At 35.7% G+C, this 15,927-nt stretch overlaps 1 protein-coding gene and 1 long non-coding RNA gene across 2 annotated transcripts in view; one reads left to right on the top strand and one right to left on the bottom strand.

Moving 5' to 3' along the window:
* The window catches only part of LOC131801946 (uncharacterized), a 220,382-nt gene that overhangs the window by 150,142 nt on the left and 54,313 nt on the right, over positions 1-15,927 (top strand). The window lies entirely within an intron of this gene.
* Positions 4,262-15,927, bottom strand: part of LOC101891943 (cytosolic endo-beta-N-acetylglucosaminidase) — a 59,939-nt gene continuing 48,273 nt past the window's right edge. Inside the window, exon 5 of the mRNA XM_059121082.1 lies at positions 4,262-8,209. Within this exon, the coding sequence (XP_058977065.1) occupies positions 6,979-8,209 (1,231 nt within the window). The 3' untranslated portion in view covers positions 4,262-6,978. The remainder of the gene's footprint in view (positions 8,210-15,927) is intronic.

Raw genomic sequence — 15,927 nt, forward strand, 5'->3', positions numbered from 1 at the left:
GCCACCTACTGCAATACACAAATGGCCTCATCCACAAATATCCGAAATAGTCGTCATTAATTTTCATAGAACTGGAGATGAATGTGTCTCATGGCTCATGCCAATTTTCGGAGAATTAACACTTCCGAATAATTTGTCTGGTCTTTGTACATTTTTCTATATTTATTGTTGTTGTTGACGATGTTGTTGTTCCTTTTGTTGTAGTTGTGTACTTCTTAAGCATCCATAATAAATCACTTTTGTCTTCGATTTTCACTTGAGAATAATTGAAATAACTAATCAGATTAAGAGCTCAAGGAGATGATAATGAATATCATTTGTTTATTAATTTCTATGCAATTTGTTAAAACACAAAAGGTTAAATTGTTTAAACACACACACTCACATATATACATAGACAAAGTTCAATAAATTATTAATTAGCTCAATAAACTTAATAATTTGAATAGTTTGTTATTGTGTGGTTTTCATAATGGTATTGTACTGTACTGTACTGTACTGAAAATTTATTGAAACCTGGTTTCGTTTCTGTATACCCTTCACCATACACAGTATGGAGGGTATATTAAACTCGTCATTCCGTTTATAACTCATCGAAATAATAATTTTGAACCTATTATTGATCAGCGTAAAATTCTAAGATGATTTATCCACTTAATCACGTTAGAGTCAAAACGAATAAAGATGGGAAGCTGAAATTTTGCACAGATCAGTTTTTTGTCCGCAGGCAAGTCAAGTTCGAAGATGGCCTATATCGGTCCACGATGTCGTATAGCCCCATATATTCGGTATTTTGATGATTTTATGCAAATTTTTCAATGGAAATATCTGAAAACCAACCAAAGGAGTTCTTTCTTTGTACTTTACACCCTGGAAGAGAGTTGTTTATATAGGTCAACGATATCGTATAGCCCCCATACAACGGTATATCGTATACCCCCCGATATTCGGAATTTTGATGATTTTAGCCAAATTTTTCAATGGAATTGTCTGAACAACACACAGGAAGTTCCTTCTGAATACTTTACCCTCTGAAAGAGAATTGTCTATATAGGTCCACGATATAACATAGCCCCCATATAACGGTACCCACCCGATATTCGGTATTTTGAAGATTTTAGCCACATTTTTCAACGGAATTCTACACAAGGATTTTTAATGGATTTTATTTTTTTTTTTAAATTTCCTGATTCGTTCCAAATGGTGGAGGGTATTCAAAGTTCGGTCCGGCCGAACTTACTGCTTTTTTAATTCTTTATAATGGTATTGTTTAAGCATTGTTTATTGAAAATCGGTTTCGTGTTTTTTTGTTGCAAAAGGAACACCTCAGACACCAAACTTATTTATTTATTTATTTTTTTTTTTTTTTGAGAAAACAAGTGAAGACGCACTAATTTTGGTCGGGCCGAATTTTGAATACCTTCTGCCATTTAAAAAATACTTTTAAAATCACAACAACACAAAATATAGGAAGTTACCCTTATTTTGAAGCCTATCCGAAGACGTGGACCTGTAAATGCAATTTTTGTCATAGGCCATTACGATATTCAAATGCGAACCATGAAACAATTTTCTGTCATAGGCTGTAGTATCTATTAGAAACTTCAAATATAATGTCGCTAAAATCATCAAAGTACCAAATATAGGGAGGGGGGCTATTCGAAGACGTTATATGGGGACTATTCGAAGACGTTATATAGGGGCTATTCGAAGACCTGGACCTGCATATGCAATTGTTATACCCTCAGCCATATGGCTACAGAAAGGATATATCATGTGATACGTTCAAAACGTGTCTCATTGAAAAAACGGTTTTAGACCAAAATCCGTTTCAGGACATTTTGAGTCGATCTAGGGGTCGATTCATCCTTCCGTCCGTCTGGCTGGTGCGCCCGATAACTTTCGAAGGAAGTATCCGATTTGATCCAAATTTGGTACAACGTAATATTATTTTCAAATTTAGAACGAGTTCGGAGATGGGCAATATCGGTCCACTACTTCTGGTACCTCCCCCCACAAATGTCAAAATTCTAAAAGAAAATTATTTAACTCATAGAAAGAAAAAGGATTACGTTCAAACTTGATGAATCCTAATAATTGCATCAATGTTAGGTCAGATGCGAAAATGGACAATATCGGTCCACTCCATCAAGTACCTCCCCCACAAAGGGTAAAACATTTGGAATAATATAACTCTTATAATATGCAATTGATCTTACACACATCACAATATTTTTATAAACTCAAGGTCGGGTGTGAAGATGGAATATATCGGTATACGTCTTCTGGTACCTGCCCCACAAAGGGACACCATTTTGAATAAACAAAGGGATCATAAAATCCGAAATACGCATCCGGTTATCTTCAAATTACACACATCACAATATAATTATTAACCCAAGGTCTGGTGTGAAGATGGACTATATCGGCTCACTCCGTCTGGTACCTCCCCCACAAAGCGTCAATATTTTGAATATTAATGAAGCTCATAAAACGCGAAATTAACATCCGATTCCATTCAGACTTGGTACATCACAATATTTCCATCAACACAACATCTGTCATTAAGATGGTAGAGATCCGGCCATTTCTTATGGTACGTCCCCCACAAAGGTAAAAGTTTTGAATAAACAAAAGCGTCATAAAATCCGAAAAAAGCATCCGATTCTTTTCAAATTTCACACATCATATTCAAATTTTGAATATTCATGAAGCTCATTAAACGCGAAACTAATATCCGACTTTATTCAGACTAGGTATATCTCAACATTTCCATTAACACAAAATTTGTCATAAAGATAGTAGAGATCGGACCATTTCTTCTAGTACCTTCCCCACAAAGGGTTCAAGATTTTGAGAAACAAACCCCTCAAAGAAAGAAAGCGAAATAGGCATCCAACTCTCTTTAAATATCACAGATACAAATAATTTTGCTAACGCACGATCTGTTCTGAAGATGATATATGTATATCTGCTAACCCCGTCTGGTACCTGACCCACAAAGGGTCAAAATTTCCAATACTTATATCTGTCACTACTTTCTCGTAACCAGAAATCTGATATATGTATATGTAATTTATCGGAAGTTATGATTTCTCATAAAATCTCAGATAAAGTATAGGAAGTAGTCGATTTAGTTCAAATCTGGCACTTTGTAATATTTTTATCAATCTTAAGTCAGATACGAATTGGTCAATATTGTCCAACTGCTTTGGAACCTCCTCCATAAAGAGTCAACAGTTTGAATAATCATAGCTCAAGGCTGGGGGTATACATCTATCGGCAAAACTGACTTATACTATTTTACTTGTTTAGCTCTATGTACTTTCATAATTTCATGGATTTTCCCCGCAATTATTGAAAAAAATTGGCGCATAGTGTAATTTACTTGATTTTCCATGTCACTATATTTTATGTTGCACAGTGTAATATTACGATGTACCAAGTTTGAATAAATACTCCCTTCGGATGGATACTACTTTCGAGAGATATCGTGCGCATCAGCCAGACAGACAAAACCTGCTAGATCGACTCTAAATGTTCTGAAATCAATTTCGACCTAAGAGAATTAGGATCGAAAATCGTTATTTCAATGAGGCACGTTTGGGCCTATGACCATATGATTGAGGGTATACATAATAAAATATAAATAATAATTTTATTTATTATTAGTAATGTTTATATATTTAGGAAGTTATTGGCATTTATTTTAATTATGAAGGCTCATTAAAATATAAACACCCATTCTTTGACGTACGAATATTTTTACGTTGGAACTTAAAAAAATTCACCAAAAAAGATATTTCCTAGTAGCCTTAACTCACTTTTTCAATTAAAAAACTTCATTAATTTTCTTTTACTGGATTTTGCATTCAGTAAAAACTCTTCAAATTGGTATACATATATTTCTCAAAAGGTAAAAATAATCATTTAATTTACAATATTATGCAAATTTAATCAGTAGCTCTTTTTATGCAAATCTTCCATTATTTTTCTGTACACGCTTTGTCTCAAATGATTTAATTTCTACTCAATATTGAGGTTGAGTGATTCAATCACCTGCAACCCAGAGGCAATGTACGTTTCGTTTTCTTTTAGGCGTCACAATAAATTAAACTACATACGTACGAGTACATATATACACACATACATAAACATGTTATTGGTGTTGTAACAACCCCATTGTGGTTACAGATAAGCGGGGGTCGTCCGTAGCTCATTGTTCGGGAACTTAATCATACAGATACAAAATCGAAAAATATACATTTTTTTAAATTTTAAAATAAGCTTTATTTATGACATTTTTGTAAAAAAGATGACTATAATTAATATATATATAATAGGTACAATTATAAATTTGTATATAAATTTGAAATACCTATAAAATACTTGTTTTTGTTTTTCATGTAATTTGGCTAATGGCGAATAGCATTGTCGAATGGGCAACAACACATGTTTTTTTAGATGTAATTTTTTTTTTGTTTAAGATTAATTATAAGATCTAATATAAAAGCGATTGTTCTTAAATTGTTTTTGTTTTCGTTTTCGTTTTTTTAAGCAAAGAGGAAGGAAATATGTGTGTAGAAGTGCAGTGAAAGGGAATTTGGTAGGTGTAGGTGCAGGTCAAATGCAATAGATAGTATTTTGAAATATTTAAATGCGGAAATTTTGTGCAGGCCAATAAACATAAGTAAATGTTGTTCTCGCTTAAGTCATCAGATATTTTATAATGTGAAAGAATATAAAATTTGAGTGACCTTGTTCAGATTCGGGTTTGGAATTCCCTTTAATTTCTTTAATTTTTACTGTCAGTCGATGACTTAAGTCTCTTATGTATTTCGGCCTTTAAAGCTATTTTATATTGAACAAATTTTGTTGATTAATTTAAAGCTTACATTTTGGCAGTAGATTGAGCAAACAACAACAACATACGAATTATAACAAATTTTCAATAACATACAAGAGAGATTTTTACATATTTTTAAGTCAAAATTTATATGTGTAGTGATCTAGTCCAGAGAATGTGATCAAGTGGGTGTTCTAATCAAAACTCAGAGCTAGTACTGAACAATTTGGGTTTTGATATGGAAAAGGCATCGGGGTTTCTACCAATAAAAAGGACAACTTCAAAGCAAGAGGTCCAGGTTTGTCCCATTAAATTTGAGCGATTTTTTGGAGTTTATATTAAGCATGTGAGGGCCTTTAACACCAAATCGGATGAAACATATATTTGGGAGCTATAGCTATACCTGAACCGATTTTCACAAATTTTGAAGAATTTGTTTCTAGGACTAATTCGGTCGGATGTGCAAAAATTCAGGTCATTTGGACAGATATTGACCATTTGGTGCACCAAAACCCTGAAATTGTATAACGATATATGTATGGGAGCTATATTCAAATCTAAACCAATCTTGACAAAATTTTAAACACTTATTTCTGAGCTGTATCCGATATCTAGTAACAACGATTATTGTTGTGGGGTGTATGTAACGCATGTAAGGCACTTAAAATCCCAATTCGGATGAAACATATGTATGGGAGCTATAGCTATATCTGAACCGAATTTCACCAAATTTGAAGTACTTGTTTCTAGGACGAATTCGGTCGGATGTGCCAAAATTCAGTCCATTTGGGCTGATATTAACAATTGGTGCACAATAAAGCTGATATCGGATAAAGATATATATAAGAGCTATATCCAAATCTAAACCGATCCAGACAAAATGTTAAACACTTATTTCTGAGCTGTATCTGATATCTGGTACCAACGATTATTGTTGTAGAGTGCATATTAAACATTTGAGGGTCTTTGGGAGCTACAGCTATATCTGAACCGATTTTCACCAAAATTTAAAGTACTTGTTTCTAAGACGAATTCAGGTGGAATTGCCAAATTTAGTTCATTTGGGCTGATATTAGCAATTTGGTGTATAAAACCCTGAAATCGGATAAAGATTTATATATGGGAGGTATGTGCAAATCGGAACCGATCTAGACAAAATTATAAACACTTATTTCTGAGCTGTATCTGAAATCTGGTACCAAAGATTATTGTTGTGGGGTGTATTTTACGCATGTGAGGGACTAAAATATCTGAACCGATTTTCAACAAATTTGAAGTAATTTTTTCTAGGACGAATTCAGTCGGAATTGCCAAGATTTACTACATTTGGGCTGATATTAGCAATTTTGTGTGTAAAACCTTGAAATCGGATAACGATATATACATGGGAGCTATATCCAAATTAAAACCGATCCTGACAAAATTTTAAACACTTATTTCTGAGCTGTATCTGATATCTGGTACAAATTATTTTTGTTGTGCGGTATATATTACGCATGTGAGGGACTGAAAATCCCAAATGGGTTGAAGATATATATGGGAGCTATATCTAGATTTCAAGCGATCCACACCAATTTCAATTGGGTTCGTCCTTGGGTTAAACAAATATTGTTTGGAAAATGTCCTCTCAAACGGATAATAAAAGCGACCTGCATTTTATTTACAAAAATACACGTACGGACTGACATAAATCCACTCAGAAAGTAATCCAAGAAGATCCTCAAAAGTAACTATGGGTCTATCTCTCTTCCTTCTCCATGTTACAAACAAATGCCCAACGACATAATACCATGATAGTGGTCAGGGTATAAAAATAGGGTAGGGTATAAAAATAGATTTTCCATAGAATTTGAATACGATTTTGAAAATTTTAATTGTTTCCATTTTAATAAAGAATTTAACTAACTGGACTAAATCACCACACATCGCAAATTTTGTTAACTCATAAACTTCTTGTACTACTCCAGAATAAAAATTCCCTGCCTTCATTTCCTTCTCCCCTCTCCTTCTTATAGCTATCGATAAAAGCTTTTTGTATTTAATTCGTTTTTTCTTATTTCATTTCCGATTTATGACTAAATATCTTCTACATCATCATCGTCATCCGTTATAATGGTCCGCACTTCCTCTTGTCAGTTAAGTAAATCTCCTCCATAGACTTGTATTAAGGCAATATTACTATCAACGGGGAAATCATGATGATTTACATTGAATTCATTCAGGTAGACTGCACCCAAGTAGGCGGTGTCGCGAGCCTCTGGCGTTTTACGATACAGAACACCAATATCTTTGACCTGTATGCCACCATCAAACTCCACCACATAATAGCGAACGCGCCAACCATTGGCCTGGAAATCCGGGAAGGCCATATCCTTTGGTATCTGTGGACATTCCAATGGACCACTCAAAAGCTCATTGTATTTGGGCTTAAACGGTGACACATAACAGCGTCCTCGCTGTAAACTCACTGTATCGTAGTAATCTCCCAAAAACAAATAACAATCACGGGCATTATTGCTGGTACAAAAACGCAGAATACAATCGAATTCACCATCCTGGGGGCTGAGTTTGTAGGCATAGGCAAATACCAAACCACCGCCGGGAAGTTTAAAATCGGTGGCAAACAAACGAAAACTGCTGTCACACTGGCTAATGCGAAGGCACGAGCCGCCGTTGAAGGCATCATCATAGTGTCGTGTCGCCAAGTCGTGCAGTGGCACTGATGGTTGCAACGATTGCCGCGATAAATTGAAAAATCCCTCCGATTCACTGGCGGCCGCCTCACTGCCATCTTCCACGGCTGCCTTGGGCAGGCCACTTACATAGGTTCGCTTGCCCGAACCCATACAAAAATCCGTATAGAATGCCAATGTATTGTATGGATGCGTTGCCAAATGATCCCATAACAGCCACCAGAATTTCTCATTTCTCAGTAGAAACGTCTCGTTTACAGCATCATCGCCCGTCTCCTGTTTTATATTATAGCCGAACTGTTGCAACGTTTCATATGTCCAGGCTGGGGCAAAGATGCCAACGGAAAAGCGATTTTTGGCAATGCGTGCCAAGGTTCGTTTACTTTGAAATTTCGCAATTTGATTTCGGCCAAATACATCAATGCCAAAGAAAACACTTTGGCTGTGAGCCCGTTCCTGTTCGCACAGTGAGCGTGTCTGTTCAAGGCTCTTGTCGTCCCAGCTGTAATTTATGAGCGTGGCATGGGTTGACCTAAAGAAACGCACATTCTTGGCATTGAGCTCATTTTGCCATGACAACTGACCAGTTTCGATGACACTGTCATACCAGAAGACAACACCCGCCTCGACATGCTGTTCGACGGCTTCACGTAGTCGATTTAGAAAGTAACTGAAAGAAAGAGAGAGAGAAATATTAATATATGAACGAAATAAAGCAACGAAAGAAAATAAATAAACTTAACATTGATTTTTTTTTTGGAGAAATGAAGGACAACAATCTTTGTGGAAGAGGACTGCTCAAGGACACGTTATGGACAAACGTGTGTATACATATGAGTTTAGAGTTTGAACAGAGCTAAAAATCAAGACATAAACGTTAAATGGTTATAATCTCAGTATACACAGCACCGTCCTGGCACTTGACCCACGTTCGAAGACTCAAAATTTAGATTTTTTATAACCTCAGTCATACGGATGGAGGGGGTATTTATCATTTGATACGGCCAAAACGTGCCTCATTGAAATAAAGAGTTTAGACCCTAGGTCTCTTTGAACCAAATTAGTTTTAGGACATTTGTCTGTCTGGCTGGCTGGTGCGCACGATGACTCTCGAAGGAAGTATCCGATTAAGTCCAAACATGGTACATCGTAACATTATTATCAAACTTAGATCGAGTTCGGAGATGAGCAATATCGGTCCACTCCCTCCTTCTAGTAGCTCCTCCACAAAATGTCAACATTTTCAAAGAAAATAATTTACTGGACAGAAAGAGAAAGGATAGTCCGATTTTGCTCTAACTTTGCAAATCCTAATACTTCCATCAGTGCTAGGTCAGATGCGAAAATGGACAATATCGGCCCACTCCATCAAGTACCTCCCCCCACAAAGGCACGCAATTTTAAATAATTTTAACTCCTCTAAAATGTGATGTAAGATTCCGATTGTCTTCAAATTACACACATCACAATATTTCTATTAACTCTAGGTCTGGTGTGAAGATGCAATATATCGGTCCACTTTTTCTGGTATCTCCCCCACAAAGGGTCAAAATTTTGAATAACAAAAACAATTATAATATCCGAAAAAAGGCATCCGCTTCTCTTCATATTTCACACATCCCATTGTTTCTACTGACACAAGATCTGTTGTGAAGATGGAATATATCGGTCCACACCTTCTGGTATCTCCCCAATAAAGGGCCAATATTTTGAATATTCATGAAGCTCATAAAACCAAATTAACATCGGATTCCATTCAGACTTGTCATATCTCAATATTTTCATCAGCACAAGATCTGTTATGAAGATGGGATACATCTCCCACAAAGGGTCAAGGATTTGACTAACCAAAACGATTATAAATTCCGAAATAAGAGTCCGGTTCTCTTCATATTTCACACATACCATTATTTTACTACCACAAAATCTGCTGTGAAGATGGAATGTATCGGACCAATCCTACTGGTACCTCCCCCACAAGGGGTCAGAATTTTTAATATCAAAGAAGCTCAGAAAACGGGAAATTAACATTCGATCCCATTCAGATTATATTATCCGAAATAAGCGTCCGGTTCTCTTCATATTTCACATATCCCATTACTTCTACTAACTCAAGATCTGCTGTAAAGATGGAGTGTATCGATCCACTCCTTCCGATACCTTCCCTACAAAGGGTCAAAATTTTGAATATCCATGAAGCTCATAAAACGCGACATTAACATCCGATTCCATTCAGATTTGGCATATCTCAATATTTTCATCAACACGAGATCCGTTATAAAGATGAGATACATCGGCCACTCCTTCTGGTACCTCCCACACAAAGGGTCAATGTTTTGAATAAAATTCAAAATAACCTTTTAGTTCTCTTCATATTTCCAACATCCCATTATTTTTATGCTGTGAAGATGTATCGGTCCACTCCTTCTGGTACCTCCTCCCCTATAAAGGGTCAAAATTTTAAATATCCATGAAGCTCTTAAGACACGAAATTAACATCCGATTCCATTCAGACTTGATATATCTCAATATTTTCATCAACACAAGATCTGTTAAAAATGGTAGAGATTGGACCATTTTTTCTGGTACCTCCCCCACAGAAGGTCAACATTTTGAATAATCAAAACGATTATAAAATCCAAAATAAGCATCGGGTTCTTTTCAATTTTCACACATGCCATTATTTATACTACCACAAGATCTACTGTGAAAATGGGATATATCGGCGCACTCCTTCTGGTACTTCCTCCACAAAGGGTTCAAAATTTTGAAAAACAAAACGCTCATTAAACGCAAAATAAGCATCCAACTCTCTTCAAATTTCACACGTCCAAATATTTTCGCTAACGCAAAATATGTTGTGAAGATGATAGATATCTGCCAACCCCTTCTGGTACCTCACCGTTGCTATATCTAAATATTTCTCTTAACCAGAAATGTGATATGAATATGTAATTTATCGAAATGTATGATTTTGTATAAAATTGGATATAAATGTTCGATTTCCTATACCAATATTTATATCCTACACCACAAGGTGGTCAGGGTATTATGTTTTGTGCATTTGTTTGTAACAGGCAAAAGAAACGAGATAGACCCATAGTTCCTTTTGATGATCTGCATAGAATCATATTCTGAGTCGATTTATGCATGTGCGTCCGTCCGTCTGTCCATGTATTTTTGTGAATAAAGTACAGTTCGCATTTATTACCCGATCCAGATGAAATTTTGCCCATAAAAACTTTTAATTTTTATGTGGAGCTCTACTAAATTAGCAAAGTGGTGTAGGGTATCATAGAGTCGGCCCCGCCCGACTTTAAGACTTTCTTTACTGGTTTTATCTGTATTAGAGAAGTGGAATATTTCGGTCCGCTATATCTGGTACCTCACGCATATTTGCACATTTTTCAAAAACTTGCACATATCTCATATAAAGTATAGGAAATAGACGATATGGTCCAAATATGGCACCTTGTAATATTTATATCAGACTTAGGTCAGATACGAATTGGGCTGCTTCGGAACCTCCCCCATATAGGGTCAACAGTTTGAATAATCATAACTCAAGGCTGGGGGTATACATCTGTCGGAAAAAACCGACTGATACTTTTTAACTTCTTTTGACTAAATTTTAAAAATTTTGGTATGAACTTCCAAAACCAATTCGACTGAATATAAGAATGGTATGTATTAAGCAGAACCGAAGATATCATCGTACCTTGAGGACCTCTCCATTTTAATCAGCAGATCTTCGATTTCTTATTCTGAATTATACCGGTCATATAAGGAGGAAAAACCCAACTTTTCGGACTTCACCGGAGGATAAGGTGTTCGGTTGTATCGTGAAGAATGGCGTAATTTATTGTAATGCGTGGAAAATGGTGAGAAAGAAATTGATATACGGGTTTACATTTGGCTAATGACACGTTGAGCTGTTCTATTTAATACTCTTCCCTGGCTAATCCCTTTGCTTCAACCACATCACCCTCCACCACCATATCTTCCACTAAGACAGCTCTTTATTTTTCATGTCAATCTTGTTGGACTATTCGCAAATTAATTTATCTAATTTCGAAAACAAGTAGATTGTAACTTCATTTTGGCCGACCGATTGTCTGCCAACAATTTTTTTCTCTGTCCTCTTTGTTTCCTGGTAAACAAATTTAATTGTCATTTGGGTTTTTTTCTTTCGGCTTCAGTTAAATGGAAATGCTTTTAGTGATGCTTTGTTTGTTTGTCTATTTGTTTGTTTGAGCACACCAAGTAAAAAAATAAATATACCTAATTCAATAAAAAAACACATTTTGTTTGCAATGAAATACTATGTAAACGGGTAAAATCGACAATGTCCATTAATGTTGACAATAAGATATATCGAAAACTGTAGGGATTGGAAAACGTAAAGTCTGTCGAAAAAAATAACAATGAGAAAGGATGCAGAACACAATTACAAATCAAGGCAAAATGCGCCCATGGTGGAGTCCAATGTTAACATTTAATTTCAAATTTTGACGTCCGAACCCTATTGAAATTGGCGAGAATGGGTTGACGTTTGTTCACGTTTGTATATCAGATTTCCGGTTAATTTTGCGCCAAATGGCCAATATCAGTCGAAATAACTAGAATTTTTCCAAACCACAGAATTCAGTCTAGAAGCAAGTACATCAAATTTGAGAAAATCGGTTCAGATATAGCTATAGCTCCCGTATACAGGGTGAGATGAAAAAACTGCAGCCAACTTCAAACTGCCGCCATTTCTAAGCCACTCGTCCGACAGCTGTAAAAATTATTCCAGTTAATGCTCATTATATTGCTTACAAGGGTACAAGAGCATTTTGGTGAGAATTTTCCAGAAAAAAAGTTATTCGTGATGGAATTCAAGCGGGATAGTGTGATTTCTTTATATTTCGCTGGAAACCCACAAGTAGCTATCGTAGGAGCACTCCAGCATTTAAATGTGAACAAATCTTTCGTGATACTGGTAGCGTAGCCCGACGTCAAGGAAGTGGACGGAATAAAACAGTAACATCAGAAGAAATGGTTCGAAAAGTAAAGAAAGACTTGATCGAAACCCGCGTCGCAGTGGCCATATCGCAATATTCCATTCGGAAAATATTGAAAAATGAGCTCGGGGCAAAGCCATTGAAATTCCAAAAAGAAAATAGACTCAAAAGATCTAAAGAGTTGCCTCGCTTGGCCGAAAGTGGTGAAGTGCCGAATTGGTTTTTTTTCCGATGAGAAAACATCCGTTGTCCAGCAGTTTGTAAACAAACAAAATGATCGTGTTTACATACCAAAGAGGTCAGCTGAAAATGTGCACCTTCGGTTGGCCACCAGAACTCAAGCGCCGGTCATGGTGATGATGTGGGCCGCCATAACAGCCGATAGTCGCTCTCCTCTCGTATTAATCGACCGTTGCATCAGAATAAATGCCAAATATTAACGCGAAAATATTCTGGAGGGTGTATTAAAGCCTTGGGCACGCAAACATTTTGGCCGGAGACCTTGGACATCCCAACAGGACTCAGCACGCGCCACCCAAGAATGGTTACAAAATGAGGTTCCTCGCTTCATTTCCAGCGCACAATGACCACCAAAATCTCCGGATATCAATCCGTTGGACTATTGTGTCTGAAGTATTTTGGAAAGCAAGGTTGGCACTAAAAAATACCAAAGTGTCGATCACCTCAAGCAAGCGCTTCGCTGGGAATGGGCCAAAATACCGCAGGGCAACATTCGGGCAGCGTGTGACGGTATCATTGGCCGTTTGAAGACCATAATTCGTGCCAAGATGACCAATTGGAACAAATCTAAACTTATTCTAAAATTTGATGCTATTTCCGACATTTTTTGCTTTCATTCAATAAAATTAAAAAAAATTAAAATTATGGCGTTCGACTTTGCAGTTTTTTTATCTCACCCTGTAGATATGCCCTAATCGATCTCGATAAAATTATTCTTGTGGGGTGCATATTACGCATGTGAGGCACTTAAAACTGCAAATCGGATGAAACATATATATAGCTATATATATATATATATATATATATAGCTATATCTGAACCGAATTTCTCCAAATTTGATATATTTCCTTCTAGACTGAATTCGGTGGGATATACCAAAATACAGGTCATTTTGACTTACATTAACCATTTGGTGCACAGTTAACCGATTTCGGGTTGAAGATATATGGAAGCTATATCTAAATCTGATCCGATTATCACCAATTTCAATAGATTTCGTCCTTGGGTCAAACAAATCAATCGGATAATAAATGCGACCTGCATTTTGTTCACAAGAATACATGGACGGACGGACTGACATGCATAAATCGACTCAGAAAGTGATTCTATCGCGCTTCCTTCTCCATGTTACAAACAAATGCACACACATAATACCCTTATCACTAGGTGGTGTAGGGTATAAAGAGGAAAATGTTTGTACGTTTGTTTGTTTGTAAAAAACATATTTTCCTGAAAATGTTCATATATATCACAGCATCGCCTGAAAGTAACATAGGCTATATAAATATTTAAAATTCCACTTGGAACTGCAGGTATGGCATCAAAACGTATGTACCTCCAGAAAATTTAGTTTTTGCATGCCCATATACATTGATCGGTTCAGTCTCCAAATTTAGAATGTTTAACGGAAATCGGTTTAAAAATAAATTTGCCAATTTTTATTGAAATCGGTTCAGATTAGGATATAGCTTCCATATATATTTTCGCCGATCTCACATATTTGATGCACCGAACACTGTATTTTTGTCCGATTCCAATGAAATTTGGAATGAATGACAGAATTTGGTAAAAATGATGAATTTGCGAAATTAAATGGAAATCGGTTAAGGTTGGAATATAGCTTCCATACATATTTTCTGCCGATTTGGTATAGTTGATGCCTCAAGCATGCTATGTATTTCCAATTTTAATGATATTTGAAATTTGTAACTAAATTTGGTACCAAAATATAATTGACAAGTAAAAAAGCAGTAAGTTCGTCCGGGCCGAACTTTGAATAACCTTCAGCACTTGGAACGAATTAGGAAAAAATCCGAAGAAAAATGAAACCCCTTTTTTATGGTGTTAAAATTGTTTTTCGTTTTTATTTGTTTAAATTATTGTGAAATACTTTTAGACACATAACCCTAGATTCAGGGTATACACCACACTGTGGTACAGGGCGTATTATAGTTTGTGTATTCGTTTTGTAACAGGTGACAGAGGACAAGATAGACCCATTGATCCTGTTTATAATCTGCATAGTTTTTTTTATCGTTTATAGCCCATATTAAAAGGGCCATTGATACTTGGTTTTTGTTTGGTTTAATTATGAGGTATTTTATTTATTTCCTTTGCAAATATTTAATGGCTATCTTTTTTATATTTAAACAAAAAAAGTCTATTTGTGTCAAAACAATGTAATATTCATGCCGTGCAGAATAGAATAGAACGGAGATACAGACCAACATTTGTCAATAACAGATTTATTTGCCTTTGATGCAATGCAATGCACATCTATCGCCATCGCCACCGTCATCGTCTTCGTCATAGAATTATTTACCTTGTTTATGCCAACATCCGTTGGTATTTTTTTTTTTACAATTCCTTCCACCGACTTAATGGATGGGATATCAAGGCAGATGGTGTGGTTTTCAAGCCAATAAAATACTTGGAACGATTATTGTCTAGTGCTCGGTTGGTAAACACACATATACCCACACAAAAACCCCATTTGGAAATAGGAATTGCAAATAGCTTCAATAAATAATACTCAAATGGTGATTGCATTGTTTTAAATCAATAAACTAAACTAATTGAGCAAAAAAACAAACGAAAGATGCATTTGCATTCACTGGTGTAAACAATGGAAAATGCGGAGAGAAAAACAAACACATTTGTTTTGATATTCAAATGAGATATTATAACCACAGAAAATTTTGAGTCTCTATTTGAAATTAAATAATTTCGATACGGCAAGATAAGATTCCAATTTTTGCTGTAGTCTGGGACCCATAGTAGAAATTTATGATCAATAAATTTGTAAAATATTTCGACACGTTTTGACTTGTGGATAGGTTATCGCTCTCAAAAAATATTCGATATTGGTCCACTATTTGAGAATCAATGCCCAGACAAAACGACTGTAGCTAGGACTTGAAATTTTAAATAAAGGTCAGTCTTGGTGCGAAAAGTACTAAAAATTGAGTACTTTATATTAGGCAAACGGAATGAGCTAGAGTTCTGATTTGAATTTGGAATGAGAGTCACTGCTGGAGTGCAGAATAGATAAATAAAGATTTTTTGAAATAAAGATTATTTGAAATCCTAACTTTGGGGTTACGAAAATGGTACTACACATCTAAAATGGTACTATTTGGTACTA

Source organism: Musca domestica, unplaced genomic scaffold (genome assembly GCF_030504385.1).
Source record: "Musca domestica strain aabys unplaced genomic scaffold, Musca_domestica.polishedcontigs.V.1.1 187, whole genome shotgun sequence".
NCBI classification, from domain to species: Eukaryota; Metazoa; Arthropoda; class Insecta; order Diptera; family Muscidae; genus Musca; species Musca domestica.